The following is a 24,040-nucleotide window of genomic DNA, read 5'->3' as shown; positions in this document are numbered from 1 at the left end:
GAGACAGGCAGGCATTTTGCTCAACGCTGAGAGAGACATTCCATAGACATTCCGTGCGTCATTGGAGACTATAACCAGGAGTGGCTGGAGGGAAAGGGGTGAGAGAGTTTAGAGAGGAGTTCGGACGAGTTGTGAGAGACAGAAGAGTTGGGGACTGCACGAGAGATCGGGAGTTGGACAGAGATCGGGAGAGCCACAGAGAGGGTTGGCTGGAGATGGTGCAGCAGACTGATGGGCCTTGATGAGGTCGATGAGGCAGAGAGAGCTTGAGAGAGCTTGGGAGTTCGAGTGACCAGATCTTGAGAGGCAGACACTGACTGACCTGGCACATGCAAATGGGAAGTATGGGTTTGACCTGGACTGACTGATCAGAATAGACACTCACATTAGGGGAGAAGGGGAAAACCAGACAGGGATTGTTTAGAGTGATGGTGTGGATTTGATGGTGTGGATTTATCCATGAAGGTGATGGCTGCTAGCGCTTGCATTAGATTGCATTAGAACCACACACTTGCAGCACAGGCTTACATTAGAAACCTGAGGGGCTTACATAGTTACTGCATGGTATCTTTGCACCAAAAGTATAAAAGGTGCAAATTAGACATAGCATTAGAACTGCCTGCATTGTTATGCAATATGCTTAGCTGTGTATAATATAAATAAATGTATCCCAGTGTTATAAATTGAATCGATTCTTTGTGTCTTAATTTTGTTATTAGATAGTAGTAAGATAGGTGTATGTTATTAGAACACATTGCACATAGGGCCTGATACGAATGCCGTCAAAAGGGGGTGTATAGTGATCCACACCCCAATAGGAGATTGTCAAAGTTTGTCTGAAGACCCATGGTTGGGTTAGGGATTTGGGTTTTTCAGACTGACGAAACGGGTCCACATTCTTATCTCTACACCAGTTACTGATCTTGCTCCAACGACACCGGTATAGAGATTTAGTTGCTGGCCTTTTGGCAGAAAGCAAGATCTCCATGACGTCATCCGGAAGGTCCCAGTACTTGTATCTCAGCCTCTCAGAAGCCATGCGTGAAGGTTGAGTGTCTTGTCCTCTGGATGGAGAACGTGACCTTCCTCTTGCAAGAGAAGATCCTCTCTTTTTGGAAGACGTACTGGAGGGCAGATGGACATGTCCAGAAGGTCCGATTCCATGTTCTCCTGACCCAATCCAGGTCAATTAGGATCATGATTTTCCTGAACTTTCTCAACCTCCTGATTACTTGAGGAATCACAGGGACTGGAGGAAACGCATACAGGAGTGGAAACTCCCAGTCCACTGCAAACGCGTCCCCTAGAGCTCCTCTCAGAGGTAATTCCTTTGAGCAGTACAGTTCGCACTTCCTGTTCACACTGGTCGCGAACAGATCCACTTGCGGGGTTCTCCAAAGGGCGAAGATCTCCTGAAGGACTTCCTGAGCTAGTTCCCACTCGTGGGAGACTCTGCTCTGCCCGCTCAGAGTGTCTGCCGCTGTGTTTTGCTCTCTGGCAAGATGAACTACCGACAGATCCCTTCCTGTATTGCCCAGAACCAGAGCTGCATTGCTTCTCTGCACAGTGGTAGTGACCCTACTCCTCTCTTGTTGAGGTAGTACATGGCCACTGTGTTGTCCGTCATTATCAGGACATTCTTTCCCCGTACAGAGGGCAGGAAGGCATTCACCGCTAGTCTGATTGCCCTCAGCTCCAATAGGTTGATGTGTAGTTTGGACTCCGAAGGAGACCAACGACTGCCGATTGTCAACTCGTTGGTGTGAGCTGCCCACCTTGTGAGTGAGTCATCCGTTACTAGGGTCATCTCCGGCCATGGTTGCCAAAAAGATTCTCCCCTGAGGTTATGTTCCTTGCAAGCCCACTATTGCAGATCCTGTGCTACTCTAGTTGGAACTTGCAAAATATCTGACATTTCCCCTGAAGATTGAGTCCTGAGGGCCCATTGAAGGGATCTCATCCGCAATCTGGCTTCTGGCACCAGGAAAATGCAGGATGCCATAAGACCAAGCAACCTGAGAAAAATCGAAGGCCGGTAGATACGGGGCATTCTGGAATTGTATTACCATCTGCAGAATGCGGTGAGCTCTCTCTTCGGGAGGCGAGACTTTGCCCGAACAAGTCTCCAGGACTGCTCCGATAAACTGGAGTCTCTGATGTTATGTTTGACTTTTAAATTCAGAGAAAAGCCTAGTTTGTGAAGGAAGTGGCAGGTCTTCGACAGATGTTCCTGGGCTTGTTCTGGAGAACGCGCTCTGATCATCCAATCGTCCAGGTAGGGGTAGATGTGAATCCCCCCCCTCTCCTGAGACTCGCTGCCACCACCGTCATCAACTTGGTGAAAACTCTCAGGGCGGAGGTCAACCCGAAAGGCAGAACTCGAAACTGATAGTGAGAATTGCCAACCGCGATGTCAGATACTTTGTGCTTGAGATGGATTGACACACGAAAGTAAGCATCCTGAAGGTCCAATGATAACAGCCAGTCTTGGAGTTGAAGAGCCTGAAGGATATGAGAAAGTGTTACCATCTTGAACTGGTCCTTCTTGAGGAACTTGTTCAAGCTTCTCAAGTCCAAGATGGGTCTCAATCTTCCGTCCTTCTTTGGTATGAGGCAATATGGGGAATACCAACCCTAGTTCCTCTCAGATACAGGTACATGTTCAATTGCACCTTTCTGTGGTAGGGTTGAGACTTCCTGCAACAGGAGCGGGTCTGGATATTTGACAGAGTTGTATCCCGGCAGGTGATTGAGGTTTCTTGTGAAATGGAAGGCAGTAACCTTGGGATACCGTTTCCAGTGCCCAAGAATCTGAAGTAATGCCACTCCATTCTTCCAGATGCTGTGAGATCCTGCCTACCACCGGGGTCCTGTGGGTCAAAACTCAGTGGTTTTGCGGCAGCTGCAGCAACAGCTGAAGGGACAGTTGCCGTTGCTGGGGTAGATCTAGTACCTTTTCCTCGCCCCCGAGGAAGTTTCCTTTGCCCTCTTTGACTGGCCTGTCCCCTTCCTTTTCCAAATGAGGAATAAAATCAAAAGGGACGACCCCTCCAGAAAGATGAGCCTGTATAGGGCCGTTGTTGAGGTTGTCGTATAGCGGCACTGAGTGATTTTGCCGCCGCTTTGGAGGTCTACAGCTTCTCCAAACTTTCATCCGCCTTGCTGCCAAACAATCTCGAGCCATCAAATGGCATAATGAGAAGCCTGGATTGCACATCCGGTGCAAAACATGACTTCCTTAGCCACGCAAATCTGCGTAGCACTGTACTAGACGCCATGGACCTACTGATTCTGTCAGCTGGGTCCAAACCCGATTGAAGGCATTCCCCTGAAGCCTCCTTTCCATCCCTTACTATGGACAGGAACCCTTCACGTTGCTCACCTTCAGGGATGTGTTCAGCTGCCGCTGACATACAGTCCCACACGGTATATGTAAATCATGCAAGAGTGCAAGTTACATTTGTGGATTTTAAAGCCATGCTCCCTGTTGTAAAAATCTTTCAGAACCATGCATCAATCTTTTTATCATCCCTATCTAGGGGAATTGTAGGGTATGCAGCATTTCTAGTAGAAGTAGCTCCCTGAACTACAAGACTTTCAGGTGATGGGTGTTTACTAAAATATACGGGATCTGAGGAACAGGGTCTATATTTTGACCCATTTTTTATTTACTGCCGGAACAGATTCAGCGTTTTCCCATGCAGTGTTAACCCTCCTTTGTAAGGCTACATGAAAAGGAAGAAAGGGGTCTTGCTGAGGTCCCCCTAAAAGGATGTCAGTCATAGCATCCTCCTGATACAGGTGAATTTCTACTCCATCCCATGAATTCAGTTACCCTGTTCATCAATTTTCTATATCCCACGTCACCATGCTCAGCCGGGTCAGGCTTTTCAAATTCATATTCGAGAGATGTATCCAGACCACTTGCTGACTGCAAGCACTCACAAGTCTTGCATTTTAGAGTGAGGGTCAATTAATTACTCAGGGACTTTTTTTCTACCAAATTTCACACCAGCAGGTGAAACATCTGCTGATGAATCCCCTCATATATGGAGGACATGTTTCTAAAGAAATCATGTCCATTTTCTGGATGAAATACCTTTTCAGGTAGCATAGACTTTGACACAGGTGTCGATTTTGTAATTGGAGAGAACGAAGACTTGGACAAAAGCGTTGATGGCGTCGATGTTGTAGTCATCACATTCGATATCGTGGAGGTAATTTTTGACACCTTCGAAGGAATGGTCGACCCCATCGAGGGAATTGTCGAGATAGTTGACGCCGTTGAAGGAGCCTTTGACACCGTCAACTGTGCACTGGACGTAACCTTTTAAGGTTGGGTTGTCGACACCTTGTGCTCGACTGCCTTAGTTAGACGCTTCGAGGAAGTTTTAGACGAGGACTTAGATGGCATATGAGAGTGCCGCCATCTTGTTGAGTTCCACCTCAGATTTATGGACCGGTAGGCGTTTTTTATGAGGCGTCGGGGAAGATTCCATACACCCTCGACGATTTTTTGTTGTATTTTCTCGTCCTAGATCTTCCCCTGTCACTTTATGAGTAGGGGCATGGTCACCGCTATACTTTTTTGAGGGGGTCTGGGCCACATTCTCAAAAATCTTTAGCATAGATGCTCTGAACGCTTCCCACTTTCTTGGGGAATCATGTTTTGATGGACATGTTACGATTTCCTCAGACGACGTCGAGGAAGAGGGAGACCGGTGCCTTTTCTTTGCCTTTTTTGAGGAAGAAGAGGACTTCCTGGATCTACTCCTCAACCTAGATTTTTTATGACTTTTTATGAAGACTCATGCAAGTCTTTTCTCCGTCTCGAAGTAAACTTCGAGGATTCCTCCCCCACCGCCAGTTTACCTCTCTGTTCCTTTAAGGCCTTACGAGTCATCGACTGACAGGAACCGCACTCGTCTATACGGTGGTCGGAACCGAGACACCAGAGGCAATTCCGGTGGGGATCAGTCCTCTTTCTCCCACATTTCTGGCATTTCTTGAATCCAGTCTTTGGTGTGGAAGGATTAGATGATGACATTTTTGTACGAACTGAAGCACCGTTTTATTCAATCCGAAGCGAAGCTGACGGAAAAACGGAACTGAGGCCAACGGGCTCGCTTGAGGCATTTATACAGCGGATGACGTTGGGGCTTGACGGATGCCGCCGAGGGACATTGACGCTGCAGCCTCGAGTGGAGCACCCTCTGGTGGAGAGTTTTTTTTTTCCGAAGCAGCAAAGCTGAAGGTAAGGATATATCTAATATGAGGAATACGTGGGAGGACACAATCCATTTCAAATAATTATGCACCTCCACTTAAAAATTCATCAGCTGCCACTGGCCCTGGGACTGTGCTGGAAGCAGGGTGGGGCGAGCCCAGGGTCTGTGGTGGGGTGGGCAGAGCCCAGGCACTACACTGGAAGTAGGGTGTGGTGACTGCTGTTAGGACAGTTTTTCGGAAATCCAACTAAGGGCTTAGTAAAACCATCCAACTGAGACAGTACAAGACTCCACTCTTAGTATAAGGCTATACCAATTGAGTATATGTTAGCATATACAGGACAGCCAGGCATATTTTAGGAGGGAGAGAGGGCTGTAGAATCAGTACAAAGAAACTGTAGCACACATTGTCCAAAGAACCACTGAAACATTATGAATTGTAAAAAATAAATGGTTTATTCAAATACAAGTAGGACAAGAGGAATCTTGAGAAAATATGCACTATCACATTATATACAAGCACAATTATAAAAACACAACCCAAGGCATAAATGAGTTTATCAAAATTGATAAATAATTAAACTGATTAGTAACCCAACCTAAATGTTAGGAATTTATGTATCAATGTTTTCAGTAGGACAGGACATTAATTGCCAACACGATCTCAAACATTAAACAATGTGTGCAGTTTTTATTTTAATACAAAGATAGTTAGAATGTTTGACATCACCATTAAAAGTATGCAGCAAGAAGCAATTGGTTGATTTAAAATAATGGAGAAACATTTTAAAAAGAAATCTCTGGCTGATAGGTGTGCAATGAGTGCCTCACCTTGCTTTTTCCTCCTATGGCCTTGGGCTTGATGCTGCTGTATTTTCTGGTTCCCAGCCATTATGCGGTTTGTTTTTAGATTCCTCTGTGTACTATGTATTGCCAATCACAATTTTCTTCTCAGATACTGTGCTTTCTCACCTTAGAGGTTGGGATTACCACATCCAATAGCAGAGAACAGTAATGATGCACTTCACTTTCTCCTCGTCAGCCAGCGTGACATTTGTGGAAAGTGCCCAGCCATTTTTATAGGAGCCCTTCAAATTACTGGTTACGGCAGCTTGCATGCGTTTGGGAGTAAATCCTAGACTCGCTTATGTCCCTACATAGTACGATGTGCTGGGAGACTGCCTTACTATGAGCTGAAAAATGGGTTGAAAGGTTTTAATGGGTTTAAAGGTTGTTCCCATGGGCAGCGAGTATACAGGGGCCAAGTGACAACAAATCATTACAGAATAATCTTGAGCCAAAAGAATAGTGTTCATATCATGCATGGAAAACTACAAGTCCCAAGATACAAAATAAATCGACACTAAAATAAACTATTAGAATACCTGGGTATAGAGACTGTCACACATTTCAGCTTGCTGATGTTATGCACAAGAACATTCAACTAAACAAAAAATGTGTGCATGTCAAGCTGTTAAACAGAAACAAATCTTTAAAGGAGAACTTCATTCCGCTACTCACTTTAATTGTGCTGGAAGCAGACCGATTAATGACGAAATGGATGCTGTGAGGGTCTTTCACTTGCAAATGTCCTATTAAGTGGCTAATTGCCTAATCATTCCCAAGTAATAACTGTTGCCGAGAACAAAGGACATTTAACTGCAAATCATTATTTTTTGGCTGCGCAGCCCAGACGATGTTTATCTTTTGTATTTTGTCTTGCTCATAAGTTTTGAAAGGGAGCAAGTCCCTTCAGCAACATACCAAGAATTTCTTAACTGGGGAGGAGGTGGAGATTAACCTCAATTAGAACACCCTAGTGGTGTTTCTAGGAGGCTGATTGGTCAATCTGCGGGCTATACGCACTGGTATAGCCCGCAGATTGATTACAGCCCGCAAATCGGGTGTTTGCAAAGCAAGCAGCTTCAATGTTGTATTCTGCAACGTTGAAGCTGCTTACTTTGGTTTATATGAATGTGTTCATATACACCCATGTACTCAGCAGCATTTTTGTAAAATAACAAATGTCATTATTTTACAAAAATGCTGCTGAGATTTCAGGATTGCGCCCATTATGACAAACAGGCTCAATCCTGAAGGTGCACTGTTGTGCACTGTGAGAACACCCCGGCCCACTTGAAAATACTGGTGGAGCCTGGGTGTTCTGATTTGGCCTATTGAATCCTGCTTTTTAGCACATTCCCTGCGCCAAGTTCAGAATCGGGCCTCAAGGGTGTTCCAATAGCTTTATAAACCTGCAGGTCGGGCCTTACCGGGCGTTATGGTCCCTCATACCTCGTTAAAGGACCTCGCTTTGCTCGAGCCATTAACTCGGTCTTCAGGGCCCATAACGCCTGGTACGGCTCTCGCTGCAGGTCTATAAAGCTATATTAGTCTATGAATGGTCTTGCCACCTTCTGGCAGGAGGCCTCACTTTGGATCTCCACATTTTGCCAGACTGGTGAGAGACTTAAATGGTTTGTGCCATATATTGAAGTGCTTTTATATAGTTGCTAGGTCTCCTGGACTCATCCTTGCAGTGATTACTTGGAGCAGGTACCAGTGGGCATATTTTTATTAGCCTGACTCACAGCTGTCAGAACCGACTCTGCCTGCTTTCTTTCTCGCAGTTCACACACATCTTTGTGTCATGTTTAAGTCCTAATAATTATTTCTCATAGCTTCAGCAAATATGTAATAAAGTACATTCTATGCTCCAATGTCAGACCAATTACAGTGTTGTTCCAGTGTGAGTTGTAACAAACACTCTACAGTGTATGGTGAGCTCGGGAGTCTTTTAAAACACTCTCAACCTATGGAGTGATCAGGACACTGTGTGCATAACTCCCTTAGAGTGTCCATACCCCCCACACAGCATGGGTAGTGACCCTCGCCTCAGTAGCTAGAAAGGGAGCATGTCCGTGCTGGGACCTCAATGAATTTGCCTGCCTGTCCTCAAACATACCAGTCCCACAAAGTAGAGCAGGAGGTGCACAAACTTGGCAGCTCTAATGTGCTCCTGCGAATGCTTTGCACTGCCAGAAGCCTCTGGCGTCCAGGTTGGGAACATGAATGGAAACAATGTTCCAGCCCAAGAGGGGGGCCTCTTCCTCGCCTGCACGCTCCGCATAATGCAGACTCCAAACAGCACCACTTTATAATTAGTAATGCAGCCTAGCACTGGCTTTACAAATAATGTTGCACTCAGATAGACATTATTAAGTCAATAAAATGCAAATCGGTGGTATTAAAATCTCAAATTGTGATACGGCCTATTTTATGCATTGTAACCCTATGCTTTAAAGTACACAGACCAAAGCGTAGACCTTATTTAGAAAAACAGTATTTCTATTAAGTCAGACCTTATCAACCACATTTAGTATCGGGCACACCTATTCAAAAGGTAGTAAAACCATTAGTAACGTTCAGATTAATTTACAATAATTCAAGGGTAGTAGATCCTGTCAATTATGCAGTGACACTCAGTCAAGAAATCACATAATCAACCAACCCTGTTAGCAGGATACTTTTCTGAATAGTGCAACATAGATTCAAGGAACAGTACATACCTATAGCTACCTTTGAGGATAACAGTTATTCTAGGTGAGTAAGACCTTTGTGATTTAATGTACAATTACAGTTGCTATTTCAGCTCAGTGGAACACCGTCTAAGATAAGCAAGAACTCTTTAGAGATGTACCAGGCAGACCAAGGTCAGCTTCACCTAAAGAACAATTTTCAAGAATGGCACACAGTTATTCAAGACAGGTAAAACCTAATGCTGTAATATACTATAGAGTTGCTTTTCAGATCAGTGGAACACAGATTGTGGTAAGCAATAACTAACTTATTTTAGGATTGCACACAGCTGACACAATAGAAGTAAAACCTATGCACTTTTTAAAGGAGCTACCAGCAACTTAGAGGCAAGTATAACCTAAGGCAGACTTATTTTAACAGCAAGTCAGGGGAAGCAATACCCAGTTAGAAAACCTATACACATATTCTCTTAAAGAAATTGTTAGTGAAGCCAACAGCATTGTTTGCTTATTTATATAGCGCACCAAACCCTCCGGTATCTGAGCGCATTAGATCATTACATAATGGTTACACGAAAAGTCAGAACATATATAAGCAATTGTTAGAGTGAGCAATACATTACATTTCAAATTGTGTTAGGTATACATGAAGTTATTTACATGTGCATTGCTGGTATGTACATGGTTGACTCGTTGATTAAGCTTCCTGCGAAAAGAGCTAAGTCTTTGTACTTTTCCTAACACCATAGAAGGACAGTTCAGATCTAAGGTGGGCAGGCATTGAGTTCCAGAGTTTAGTCGCAAGAACAGGGAAACTGCTACCCCTTTTGGGAAAGAGGCATAACCAATTCACAGACAATTAAAACAACCTTGCATATACTTTTCCAAATGGCACAACACCCATTCAAGGTAATAACTTTTATAACTGTTCACTCAGAGTTACAGTTACTAACCAACCCATTTACAAGTCAGTACACTTTTAAACACGTGTTCTCTTTTCTAGGCAATAGACACTCTTTAGAAAGTGTTTCCCTTATTCTTAGAGCATGAGTGTTCTCAGTGGCAGAAGGAGGGCACTACATCCAACAGACAGTTCCAGAAGGCACAGAAGTAGCAAAAGTCAGAGTTCCCAAGGAAGACTAGTCCAACAAGTAAGTATTTCGCCTTACAGATAGTTGAGAGTCCAGGGACTTCGGAGAAGACACCCTGGGAGGATTCCAGCAGTGGGTCTGGGAGAACTGGACGAAAGAAAACTCCCAATCATAGGAAACACTCCAAAGCTACAGAGTGATCACAAGAGACTTCGGGTAAGTAATACCAAAGCCAACAGTACCTCAGCCATGAAGAAACATTTTTCAGCAGGACCTGTAGACAAAAACCCAGTCACAGAATTCCTTGTTGTGAAGATTGAAGACAGGATCCTGGGAGGACTTTTGAAGCAAGTATCAACAGGGAAGGCTCCAGGCAAGAGTTTCTTTGCGACTGGATGCGGTTCTGTGGTTTTGGCGCCCTTTTCCGGAGCCAGAAGAAGGCGGAATATCGCCGTTAAGATTCTTGTTTGCAAGGTCCAGCACTCTGGTGAGGGGACTTTTCAGACTCTACTCACGTCTCTGGAGGTTTAGCAGGATGCCCAGAGTTTCAGCAAGATTCGGAATTCAGAAGTCTGTGCATCCCACACTATCTCGAGGTCTCGGTGTATTGACGTTTTGCAGCCCTGCATTTTGAGCATCTATAGGTGATCCTGGTAGACGGAGCCCTAGATGCCTTGATAATGTCCCAGCAATCTGCAGGGAGATCCAGATTCATTCGTTTTCGCTGCTCAGGAACCAGGCCTTGAGAGATAGGCTCGCTGGGTAGTGGTGGAAGACCTTGCGGTTCTGTTGCGTCAAAAGCTCCTGTAGTGCTTTGAGGTGAATCGGGGGCCAACGGGAGAGGTGTTGTAGGATTGAGTACCAGATCTGCTGGGCCCAATCCGGCGCTATCAGGATCATAGAACAATTCTGTTCCTTCAGTCTGCGTAGCACTCTCGCTATGAGAGGGATGGGGGGGAAGGCATAAAGGAATTTCCCTGTCCAATCCACCAAGAATGCATCTCCTATTGACCGATGTTCTGGGTACCTGGAGGCAGATTTGTGGCATTTCTTGTTGGCTTTGGTTGCGAACAGGTCGATCTGCAGATGACCCCATGCGGAAAATATTGGTTGGACTTCTTTCTCGTCTAGTTCCCGCTCGAGAGATGTCGTGAACTCTCAAAGGACAAGAGTGTACAGGCTCAAACGGAGTACCCATGAGAAATTTCAAAACCAAATTTAAATCCCAAACCGGCACCGGGAAAGGAGACGGCAGGAACACAGTCAGTCCTTTAAGAAATTGAGAAATCGAGAAATGAAAGGAATCCTAAATTAAGAACATTCTTCAGACGAGCGCTTAAATATAGACAGCGCCGCCAGGTAACCCTTTAATGGTACCAACCTGAAGGCCCCTGTTGGCCAAAGAAAGCAAAAGACAAAACCATATCAATGGAGCACTGAAAAGGATCCACATTGTGACCTCTGCACCAGTCGCAGAACTTACGTCAACGGTACAGGGATTTTGTTGCAGGCAGCGTGGCCGAAAGCAACACCTCCATCACGTCATCCGGGAGGTCCTAATCCTTATACCTCAACCTTTCAAATACCAAGCGTGAAGGTTGAGAGTCTTGACCTCTGGAGAGAGCGCGCGCACAAGAGAGAGCGCGCACAAGAGAGAGCGCGCACGAGAGAGAGCGAGAGAGCGAGAGAGAGCGAGCGAGAGCGAGAGAAATCCTCTCGGCAGGGAAGCCAGCGTGGAGGGCAGATTGACATTTCTAGAAGGTCTGGGTACCACGCTCTCCTGACCCAATCCGGAGCAGTGAGGATCAAGTGAGAACCGAACTTCCATAACCTCCAACACTTGAGGAATGACGGGGACTGGATGAAACGCGTAAAGCAGGGGGAATGACCAATCAGCTACAAACGTGTCTCAAAAGGCTCCTATTGGAGGAAATTCCCGCAAGCAGAATCATTTGCACTTCTGATTGACGCTGGTGGTGAAGAGATCCACTTGCAGGGTTCCCCAAAGGGCGAAGATCTCCTGAAGGACTTCCGGAGCCAACTCCCACTCGAGAGAGAACGTGCTCTGCCTGCTCAGAGCGTCCGCCGCCAGATTTTCGTCTACGGCCAGATGAACTGCAGAGATCGAAATTTCCTGCTGGATGGCCCAGAACCAGAGCTGCATTGCCTCTCTGCACAAGGGAAGTGACCCAATCCCCCCTTTTTTGTTGAGGTAATGCATGGCCACTGTGTTGACCGTCATGATCAGGACACCATTCCCCCATACAGAGGGAAGAAAAGCCTTCAGGGATCGCCCGATGGCCCGCAGCTCCAACAGATTGTTGTGGAGTCTGGACTCCGACCGAGACCAATGACCGCTGGCGGTCAGGTCGTTGACATGAGTGCCCCATCCTGTGAGGGAAGCATCCGTCACTACAGTCGCCTCTGGCCACGGTTGTCAAAACGGTTCCCCCCCTCATCAGGTTCCCTTCGTTGGCCCACCACAGAAGATTCTGGGAGACCGAGAGTGGAATCTGAACGGGATCCATCATCTTGCCGGAGAACTGTGACCACTGCATCTTGAGGACTCATTGCAGGGATCTCATCTGCAGCCTGGTATCTGGCACCAGAAAAATGCAGGATGCCATGAGGCCGAGCAACCTTAAGAATTCGAAAGCCGGGAGACTTTGGGCATGTTGAAACTTGTCCATCTGCATAATGTTATGAGCCCTCACCTTGGGAGGTGAGCACTTCCAAGGACGTGTCTAACACAGCCCAGATGTACTGGAGCTGTTGGGAAGGTGTCAGATGCGACTTGAAATTCAGGGAGAAGCCCAGCCTGTGGAGGGTGCAGCAGGTGAGACCGAGATGATCCAATGCTTGCTCAGGAGAGCGTGCCCGGATAAGTCAGTCGTCCAGGTAGGGGTAGACGTGAATCTCCCCTCGCCTGAGGTACGATGCCAACACCACCATTAGCTTGGTGAAGACCCTTGGGGCGGAGGTCAATCCGAACGGCAGGACCTGAAACTGAAAGTGCAAGTCGCCAGCCGCAAGCCTCAGGTACTTTCTGTGCTTGGGATGAATCGGCACATGAAAGTAAGCATCCTGTAGGTCCAGAGACGCCAACCAATCCTGAAGTTGAAGGGCCTGGAAGACTTTAGAAAGAGTAGCCATCTTGAACTTGTCCTTCCCGAGAAGTTTGTTCAACCAACGCAAGTCCATGGTGGGTCTCAATCCCCAGTCCTCCTTCGAGATCAAAAAATAAGGGTAATACCATCCCTTGTTCCTCTCTGCTACAGGCACCAGTTTTATAGCGCCTTTCTCCAGCAGGGTTAAGATTGCCTGCGCAAGGAGCGTATCCGGAAGCTTTAAAGAGTTTCCCGGTGGATTGTCGGGAGGCTGCTGAAGAAAGGGAAGACAGTAGCCGTGGGCTATGGTATCCAGAACCCACGCATCTGAAGTAGTGGCTCGCCATTCTTCTAGATGCTGAGACAGTCTGCCCCCAACCGGTGAACCATGGGACATGGCCTCATGACTGTTTGCCTGGCAGCTGCCTGAGCGGCTTTGGCACCATGATTTCCCCGACCACCACAGGTACTTTTCCGCTGCCCCTCTCGTTCTACCAAAGGAGGAGGAGTAGTAACGAAAAGAGCCTCCCCTCCATTGCTGTCCCCTAGGACGAAGAGGTGGAGGTCGACTCACAGCTACGCTTAAAGATTTAGCCGCAGCTTTCGAGGTCTGCAACCTCTCAAGGCTCTCGTCAGCCTTGTTGCCAAACAAATGTGCGCCATCAAAGGGCATGTTCGGGCATGTTCAGAAGACGGCCCTGCACATCAGCAAAACCCAACTTCCACAACCACACAAATCTGTGTGTAACGGTGCTCGCAGCCATGGAACGGCTGACACTATCGGCCGTATCCAAACCCGACTGAAGGGATAGGGGTAGTACATGGCATCCTTGCTGTCTTGCACGAGAGCAAGGAACCCATCCCTTTCTTCCCGCTCTGGAATATGCTCAGCCGCTAAAGAAACAATTCCACAGAGTGTGTGAGAACGTTGCCAAGGCACAAGTGGAGTTGGCCAATTTCAATGCCAGGCTCCCAGCAGAAAATACCTTCCGAGCCCAACCGTCGAAGTGCTAGTCGTCCCCATCAGGAGGGATGGTAGGGTACGCTGTCTGCATCGAGGTGGCTGTAGCCGTCTAAACAACCAAACTCTCGGGAGTGGGGTGAGTGGATAAATAGCTTGGGTCGCTAACGGAAGGGCGGTGGTACTTTGTCAAAGATTTATTAACAGCCGGAAGAGATTCCGGGGACTGGCAAGCAGCTGCAACCCTTTTCTGTAAGTTGAGATGAAATGGTAACACCGGATCAGAAGATGGACCTTGATCGAAGGTGTCTGTTAGATCATCCTGTACAAAGTCTTCATGAGGACTGGGCACAGCCCAGATACTCCGAGACCCTAGCCATGAGCCTCCTGTATGAAGACTCAGCATGAGGGCCTACCAAATTCCACTTCCAGAGAAGTGTCCAACCCACTGGCGCCATGAAGGGTTTGCCTCAACTCCTCCAATTGACTGTCTCCATAAAAAACTGGCGCCACATCAAGTTCACCAGGGTCCTCAAAATCAGACCTTTCTTCCTCTTCATAAATGTCGTCCAGAGGTGTTGAAACCCTGGCCTGGGGACAGAAGAGGGTCTGAGTCCAACACTGACCTCACAGACTTCATGGTAGCCTTCCTAGAAGGATCCACGATATCCGGGTACTCCAATGGCAAATTCCGTCCAAAAATACCCAAAGGCGTCGATGGCGCCGAAGACTGGTACTGACGGTGCCGTGGGCTGATACGACGGCAAAGTGTCGACGTCTGAGTCAGACGGACACAGCGGCGACCTAGTCGATGCTGGCTTCAAGCCCAAAGCAGGTTGCAGTGGTCTCGCTGGAGACTAGGACCGAGACCTGGAAGCGCGTCTCTTGCGACTGTCCCGAGCCTTGTCTCGACGGGACCTCGAAGGTTCCTGGTGCAAGTCACGTCGCGGACCCGACCCCGAAGGCGTGTGAGCCGCGGTACAAGACCGCTCCTTGCCGGCTTCATTAGAAGGCGCGACCGGAACCGTGCCCAGCAATTGAAATATCGCAAACATCTGCTCCTTAAAGGCAGCCCATTCCTCCGGAGTCGAGGACTTTGTCGGGCATGCCACTTTCCGCGAGGCACCATCCGAGGAGGAGGACGGGGAAGGCAAGCGGTGACGGCGCTTCCAAGAGTGCTGGGACAAAGAAGTTGAGTGGCGGGAACCACTCCGTGACCGAGATCCACGGGCTACCTCCGGACACAGAGTCGCCCCTCGAGTGGTCAGTGGAAATCCCCTTGGACGACTTAGATTTTCGGGACTTACTAGGCTTAGATGCCCCTACATACCTGGAGCTTCCCCTTCCGCTCCTGCAAGGGCTTGGCAGTCAGCGACTGGCATTTCGAACAGTCGTCTGTGTTGTGCGACTCGTCCAGGCACCATAAGTAAATGCGATGCGGGTCGGCGATTGACATTTTCAACTTGCAGTCCTGGCAGGTCTTGAAGCCAGACCGCGGAGTCAGAGGGGTCGAAGAAAAAGACATCTCAACAATAACAAACGAGGCGCACAGAGTTTCACAAAGCAACACGTTCGCAGAAAAAACTGAACTGAGGCTACGGGCGCTGTGCGTCCTATTTATAACATCCAGTGACGTCGCCCTCGACAGAGGCCTTCAAGGGACATCGAACCGAAGTCATCGATGCAGGACACCCCTCTGCTGAAAAAGTTTCCGAAGTGCACAGCTGTGGACATTACATGTCAAAGATGTGGAATACGTTGGAGGACACAATCCATAGACACTTAGCCCATCCACAGAGTCATATTCTAGAATTGGCAAGAAAAGGATTGCTGCGGACACCACTGACTCTGGCGAAGGTTGTGATGAGACACTTGGGTGTGGTGTCTGGTGCATTGAACTTTTTCTGTAGTCTGCCCTTGAATGCTTCATTATAAGTAGACCCTCATTCACACGTGGACGAGGACAGGGATTGAAACCACAGACTGTCTCTCCTCTTGTGCATGTGATTGAAAAGAAAAAACATTTATCTTTGGCAAGTACAAGATCAAATGTCCATTATTGTTTGTGGAAAGCTCAGATGTCAGGCAGCAACGGCTTTTGGGGCTCAAAAGTGTCGTCCTTTTGGTCATCGTCTGTCCATTGGTCCGCCTGGGTAGTAGTAGCTACCAGCGGGGGCAAGCGCTTCCCAGAGTTTGTTCCCTGTGGGAGTTGACTTTGAGGGGACACTGACCTGTCGCTATGCCTGCGTTTCATGGTTGCTTTGCAGGGTGGTGAGAATTATTTGTGCGACAGTGCCGTGATCAAACTGGCAAAGTGGACCCTACTGTAGGGGCGATTCCTTGAGCCTCAGGCTGCTGATGTGGCATTGCTGGGACTAGGGGGGGGAGGGGGGGGGCGTAGGGAGTCTGGTATCCAGCTGGGCCAATATATTTTGCAGCATAGACTATACCTGCAGTGAGAGTAGTGTTTTCAGATTCAATAGCGGCTTGTGTGGCTGAGGTGGTAAGTAGAGGTCCCGGTGGACCATTGGGACTGTACATTGGTGCTCCTGGGGGAGGCGTGGCAACCTCAGAGGAACCACAAGGCACAATGTACTCTTGCATCACTACTGACTTGTCGGACACTGAAAACACTGGTGATGTTCTGTGTAGCGCCGCAAATTTGGAATCTACCTCGTACTGTATAATCTGTTAAGGCATGACCATGGAGAGTAGACCATTGACTAGATTGGAGTTGCGATTGGCAGGCTGTAACCCACCCGCTCCCGAGACGCTGCAGTGCCTGTGTTTGTGCAGTGGCTTGGGCCTGTGTTCCCTCACTCGCCTGTATTAGTGGAACTTTGTGGGCCCCCCCTGTTGACTTTTCAGTGTAAGCAGCTTGCTGCTCTGGTGTTGCTTGGCCGTAGACTAGCATTTATTGTCTTTGTTTTTAACAAGTTCTTTTCCGTCGATGAATGCTTGGCCTTTGAAATGTGTTTCTCCATTGACTAATGTTTTACTGTTTCCTCGTCGGTGAATTTTTATCTGTCAACGAGCGTCTCGTCGACAAATGTGGCTTGTCCGCCGTCGAGCCCTTGCTTGCCAGCCAGTGTTTCTACATCAAAGGTAAAGTCCTTTCTGCATATTCGTTTGTCGAGCGACCCTCTGTTGACGGCTTGCCTTTCAGCGACGATTTGTTCATTGGCGTTGTGATGGCCGACGAAAGTGTGCGCGTGGTTGAGGGCGGTGTGTGACCAGTCGATGACAGCAAATCTCCTGCCATTTCGTTTATCGGAGAGGCGCGTGGGGCTTAGAATTGCTCAGTTCTAAGATCAGTTTTGGCGCTCCTGGAGGCCTTTCCTCTGATTTGGCCCATTTTGGGTTAGATTCCCTCTTTTCCGAGAATTTATGGTTCGCCAGGCTTCTAGAGGACTCTGCTTCTGGAGGGCCCTCAGTCAGCCAACCAACAAGGCGCCTGTGCCTGTCTAAGCATTTTTTACGCTAAACCCCTTGCAAATGTCAGTCCTCATCAGAGTGATGTGGATGGAGACAAATACTGTTTGTCGCCCTCAAACATTTTTCAGGCCACAAGGGGCACAGGCTCTAAATCGGGATTTCTTCCCCTCCTTGCCCTTACCCTCACTTATCTTTATGGATGTTCTGAAAATGTGGAGATGTTTCCTAAAGTTGAAGTGATTTCTCTAAAGAGAACCAACAAAAGGACTCCTTCCAGCATGACATGCGGTTAGAATCTGAAGGGAGGCTTCAGAGGAGGAAGTGCATACTCCATGTCCCATTGATGGAGACCAAAAGCACCCAAAAGGAGGGCAATGGGCACCTGTTTATCTTTTTGTTTATGAATGTAAAAGTTTACTGAGGATTCCCAGCATCACGGGAAATGTTCATAGCATGTGAATCTATCAAATATCCAATACTGTTGAATAATGCAAACCATGCTTCAACTACAATGATGCACCAACAGAGCTGTATGTTCAGCTGAAAAACCACATAAATTACAACCCACGTTGAACACAATACAACATATAAAGTAACTTGCATTTTACCTTTACTGACTTTTTGAGCAACTACTACAGGCTTGAAAAGTTCATTAAGCTCTTGTAGTTCCTTCTTCTTGTCGTCCTTCTTAGTTTTCTTATCACCCTCAACCAGGGGAGTCTAATGCAATAATCAAAAATATATCTTAGTAAAGTATTGAAATGAACAGAACTCCAATAGACAAACACATATTAAGGCATTAAAAACCATAAACCAAGGTCATTTTTCAAAATCTGCACTTGTCCATACAAGAGGTGAATGGAAGATCCATGCAACGAGTTAGCTGGCTTGATCGATGGCAGAACTGCAGTTTATGGATAAAGAGCGGTTAAGACAGCGTAGCTCCTGGTCACTGGATACAGAGGAGCTGCTTCAGGCTCGTGCTTATCCAATCTTAATTTCGATCCCTGGCAAAGTATAGTAACTGGGTAATATACCACTGCACCCCCAACTATTACCTAAGCTCTGAAATAACTTATTTCAGTCACTCTTGTACTTGCGTGTAGGTATGTACTTTTACAACCAGATTTCACGTATACTAAGCATTAAACTGGTTCCGTTCGGCACTCGGAGGGCCAGGTGAGGCCCGAGGCCTCTGTTGCCTATCTACAAAGACTGCTTTCTGGCTCTTTCTATTCATTACAGATTGGTTTGCTTTCTTCTGATAACCTGCCCCCCAATTAAGTTAAACATTCTTGGCAGCAAATGGCAAATAAATCCACAGTGTATAGCTGGCCTTTGGGTGGCAGCATTGCACCAAATATGAATTGTGCTTATGGTGACATGCACCATTTTACAGAAAGCACTGGTATTTTTGTGCCACTCATGATGGGGCGGGCGCATTTCGCCTAGGTCAAGTAGGTAAACTAAGGTACTGGCCCTGCAGGTCTAATGGGATTTCTAAGAATTTGTAAGCTCTGAGGTCGAAGGCCCTGTATAGGGACTGAACAACTTGTATTCTGGCCTGTGTTTGTTCATTTGAAAGTGGCACTTGTATCTTTCGCATGCATTAAAAATGGGGTCCTGTGTTATTGCTGGTATATTTCATTTGCATTTAAAACAAGGTGACTAGCCCCTCAGGCCCTCTATTTTTGTATGTACATGTATAAGGCATCCGACTTGCATCTAAAACTCAAAACAAAAAAAGCAGTCTACTAAGATCTTGTGTTATCGCTGGTATTTATACTGCGTCTGACCTGTAATTAAAAAATTGAATCTCACCGCTAAGGTCTTGTACATGTATCCAATCTGCATTTAAAAAATGTCATCTGGCCCTAAGGTATTGAATTACTGTGGGTGCATCAGATCTGCTTTTGTAAACGTAATGTGACCCCCTTAAGGAGCCCTGTGTTACTGCTGCCCACGGTCAATTCAAAGCATCTCGAGGACAAAAATGTGTTGAAATGGCTAATCGCCACAAACCCCTTAACAGTAACATACATTTCCTACCTTAAAATACCTTTACATATGGACAAATATTTCAAGAAACTGCCTCCATAAAAACCCAGACACCCCTTCAGCTGACTGCTATGGAACATAATAAAGAATTCTCATCTTACCTACATCTCCGACAGTTGGCTCTAAAAACCTTTTTCCAAAAGAATTTTCAGAAACCCCTATAAATGTAGGGGTACGCTGGGACAAAACCATTGGGCCATACAAAAAAACTACCATAAACGACATACAGTAATCTAACGGTTATGTTCGAAGCTAAAGGTTCGACCTGTGTTGCACTTGTTGGCAGACTACCCACATTTACCAGATCAAAGACAGTAAGAACCTCCAGTATACCCTTAATCTTCAAAGCACCTTAATCCTAACCAACTCAGGAAATCAAGCAATGTCAACAACCCTGAAAAATAAAAAAAAACAGCACTAAGGAAGAATATCACCTCAAGGTTCCAGCACCCAAGCCCAACATTTTATTTTTATTTTATTGTTTATTACGTATTTATTATTCCCTTTCTGGGCAAACTCCTGGAAAAGCTGCCCATCTCTCAGCTTAACCTTAATGCTGATTCTGTTGGATGTCCCCATGACCACCAGTCCGGTTTCAGAGCAGCCAGAAGCACAGAAACTGCTCTCCTGAACATCGGTGAAGATCTGCTCTCCAACCTTGACTCAAACATTCCCTCTGTCCTCATCCTACTCGATCTCTCTTCTGCCGTCAACACAGTCAACCATACCATCCTGCTCAACCGTCTCCATGAGAACCTGGGTATCACTGATCAGGATCTGGCCTGGCTGACCTCTTTCCTCTGTGATCGACCCTCTCGGGTCCGACTGGGATCCTTCCTATCCTCTATCTTCCTCTCTACCTGTGGTGTTTCCCAGGGGTCTAACCACTCTCCCTGGCTTTTCAACCAATAACTGGCAATTCTCACCCACTGCATTGCCATTCTATGCTCAAATTTCCAGTGCTACGCTGACGACAACTCATTTTCAGGTTGCCCACGGCCACCTCCTCTCCCTCTCTCATCTCCGATTGCCCAACTGCCATTCAAGATTGGAGCGCTGCCAATGATCTTTGTCTGAATGCCAGCAAGACGGAGATCCTCATCGGCAACCCTTCTTCATCCTTTCCCCTCTCTGGCCGGCCTCGCTTGGCCCTCCTCCGATCCCCACCTGTGAGGCCAAGAACCTCAGGGTCATCTTTGACTCCACACTTTCCATCTCTGCCCACATCTGAGGTCTCTAAAAAGACAAACTTACTACTGCACCTCCTCAGAGGCATTCTTCCTTTCCTCTGCTTCCCCCAGAAGCTGTCTCCCAAGCTCTGGTTCTCTCTAGGTTGGACTATTGCAACAGCCTCTTCCTAAATCTACCTGCCTCTACTCTTCGCCCTCTGCAACTAATCCAGAACAGGACTGCAAGACTTGTCCTTGGCCTCAAGCCCCGAGATCGTATCTCTCCAGCTCTGAAATCTCTCCATTGGCTCCCAGTGGATTCAGGGATTAAATTTAAAACCCTCTGCATTGTCCACAAGGCTTTCTGGGGACTGGGTCCAAAATACATTCAGCTATCCCTCTGCAAATATCTCCCCCCTCGAGCTCTTTGCTCCTCTACCTCGAACTCCCTTAGGGTCAGTCATTTCTCAAAGAAAAGAGCCGGGGGGTAGATCTCCGTCTTCGGCTGGGGCCTCCCTCTGGAACAGCCTCCCTGCCTCTGAAACTTGAGGAGAACCATCTCCGGTTCCGGAAGCACCTCAAGACCTTCCTCTTTGCATCTGCCTTTGCTCCCCCTCTCTTGCTGATCTGCTCTCTTGGCACTGTGCACCTGGCCACCCTCTGTCCCCTGAGCCCAGGTACCTGCTCACTCTGCCACCCCGCTGCACGGCCTCCCGGCCACCCCTTGCACTGGGGACTGTATCTATACCCATACAGTCACCCCCACCCCATTTTCTTCTTTTTATGCACTTATCAGACTTACCCAGTTCTGCTGCTGTTAAAGCTCTTGCCACTGCTGGCTGCACTACCCCCGTTTATTTCTCCATTATCCATTTTATTTGTATTTATTATTATTATTTACCTGTTTATCCTCTGCTCCGCACTTTCCACTCTCCCCCTTCCATGCACGTTTCCCCTTTCCCATGCACTTGCACGTTCTCAATGTCACTGGGCCCATTAAGATCGTTTTGTTCTCCCCTGTTCCCCTCCCTTGCCTTGTCGCGCTCTGAAACACTTGTGTATGAGTGCGATACAAATAAAATATTTATCAAAGCGCAGACCTAGCTCGAGAGCAGCAGATCACTGTGCAGTGTGAGGGTAGCCAGCATTTGGGCTTGCATCTTTTAAAAGTAGCGCAGTAATCAGAGGTCTGTACGTCGGTATGCACGTCCATTGCAATTGGTCCTTGAGTCAGGTGTTGTTGAAGGAGCCATGTTTTGAGAGATTTGCGAAATTGCAAAAATGTGGGGGTATTCCGAGCTGACACCGGGATCAAGTTTCAGAGGGTGGGTTGCATGACAAGAGAAGGATTGTTTGCGGGTCGCTTTGCTGACAAGCAAGTTGTCCCGGGAGGATAGCTCAATGGCAACGTGCGCTCCTTGGAAACAAGACAAAGCAACACAGGTTCGATCCCTGGGTCCGTGCTTAGAAACCTCTGGGTATCAAGCGCATTATAAATACGCAACTAAGGCATATTCCTGTAACATCGCCTCAATGCCCCCGGGCTGTGTGAGAGCTTTAAAAATCCAAATAAACTTTTTTTTTTTTATTTAAAGTTGGTTGATTTGCTGCGCGAGTAGTCTGTGTGTCACCAGCTATGTGGGGCTTAGCCGCCAAGTACGCTGGTGTGCCACTTGCGACTGCTTTGTAGATGATGCATGCAGTCTTGAACAGTATTCCAGGCTTGGAGTGTAAGCCAATGTAGTTTGTGTAACATGGGGTTAATTCGGTCACATTTCTGTGCTCCCATAACAAGACGTGCTGCAGCGTGGTGGACTGCTTTTAGGGGAGCCAAGTGAGCAGCTGGTAGCCCGGTCAGGAGAGCATTTCCCCCATCGATATGCAAGACCACAAGGGCCTGCACTACGGTCCACAAGTCTTGCGGTGGGATGAAGGGTTTGATTTTTCCAAGGGTACAGTCTGAGCCAGGAAATGTAAGCCTTCTTGGCTATGTGTTTCTGGAAGGACAGATTGCAGTCAATGGTGAAGTCTACAGATTCTGCCGAATCAGGAGTTGTGATTCAAATCCTTCTTGGTGCATTTCATTGAGCCATTGTTGGACAAGTTGTTTTAGCGTGCAGACCAATGAGGACGAATTCAGTCCTGGACAGGTTTAGGTAGGCAGTTGACATACAGGACTGATGATGGCAAGGTAATCAGAGACAAATGATGTCCTGCGCTCTGAAACACTTGTGTACGAGCGCGATAGAAATAAAATATCAATCAATCTGAGTAACTTTACTCTCATCTACAATCGAGTATCGTCGGCGGATGGCTATATTGGAATCTTTCAAGAGTGCCCAGAGGCTCCATGTAAAGGTTAAAAAGGATTGGCGAGAGGATGGACCTGGAGTCGGTTAGAACACAAGTTCATCTGGACAGCCTGGTGTCTGCCTGAGAAGTAGATCAACCAATTCAGCACAGTGCGAGAAAATCCCATCCTGTCAGCAAGGAGGGAAGAGAAGGATGCAGTGGTCGACTATGTCGAATGCAACAGAGGGGTCAAGGAAGACGTGGAGGCCTAAGTCGCCCCTTATGCATAATTTGCAGAGCATCATCCACCACCTAGACGGTGGCCGTCTTGATGCTACACCTTGGGGAGAACCGCGACTGATCATCATTTAGGAGGTGGAGTTGGTTGATTCTGGCCAGTAGGCGTGGCAACTACTTTTTTCAAGATGTTGCCCATAGACAGGAGGTTCGTAATGGGCCTGTAGTTGGCCAGGTCGTCTGGATCTAGGTTTGTTTTTTTCAAGGGAGGTCGTATAAGACCAGTCTTGAGGCTGTCCGGGAATTATCCTTCTGCGGGGGAGACATTTATGATACTGAGAAGCACATTGAGTGCCAGGCCTGTCGATTGTTTAATGATGCCGGACGGAATTATATACGAGTAAGAAGTAGGTTTGAGGCAGGCAATAATTTTTAGGAGATCTGGGGAAAGAGGAGAGAATTCAGTCCAGAGGGGCAGTGTGCGTGCAAGGGGAGGAGGGGTAATGCTAATGCTGAGAGAGGTTGATTTGATGGCATCTCTGATTTCGTCCATTTTAAAAATGTTTTGATTGGAGCATTTTTCCAGAGTTGCTCATACCTCTGGGTCAGCTGAGGGTTTGGTACAAAGCTTTACTACTTCAAAGTGGGCTTTGCTCCTGTTAGAGGCTGACGCAATGGTGTTAGAGTAGTAAGCAGCTTTGGCCTGGGTAATCCGAATGCCATGGTTTGTGTGCTGAAATTTGAGGTTGGTTTCTGTAGGGCTCCAATTGAGCATCTGCTGGAGGCGAGCTCGGGGTATACCATGGGGCGAATGGTTTGGTCTTGGCCTGTCTGGATTTTAGGGGGGCATGAGTGTCCACCAGTTTCGTAGCAGAATAATTCCAGGAGACCCAAGGCATTCCCTGTGGAGGGCAAAGTTGGCA

General features: G+C 47.3%; 1 protein-coding gene across 1 annotated transcript in view; it reads right to left on the bottom strand.

Annotated features, from left to right (window-relative positions):
• The window catches only part of ZC3H15 (zinc finger CCCH-type containing 15), a 605,333-nt gene that overhangs the window by 364,682 nt on the left and 216,611 nt on the right, over positions 1-24,040 (bottom strand). The window contains exon 3 of the mRNA XM_069615782.1: positions 17,970-18,081. Within this exon, the coding sequence (XP_069471883.1) occupies positions 17,970-18,081 (112 nt within the window). The remainder of the gene's footprint in view (positions 1-17,969; positions 18,082-24,040) is intronic.

The sequence above is a fragment of the Ambystoma mexicanum genome, chromosome 9 (assembly GCF_040938575.1).
Source record: "Ambystoma mexicanum isolate Mex_15411 chromosome 9, UKY_AmexF1_1, whole genome shotgun sequence".
In the NCBI taxonomy this organism is placed as follows: Eukaryota; Metazoa; Chordata; class Amphibia; order Caudata; family Ambystomatidae; genus Ambystoma; species Ambystoma mexicanum.
Note: the sequence above shows the minus strand (reverse complement) of the source record. Positions and strands in the feature narration are given on the sequence as shown.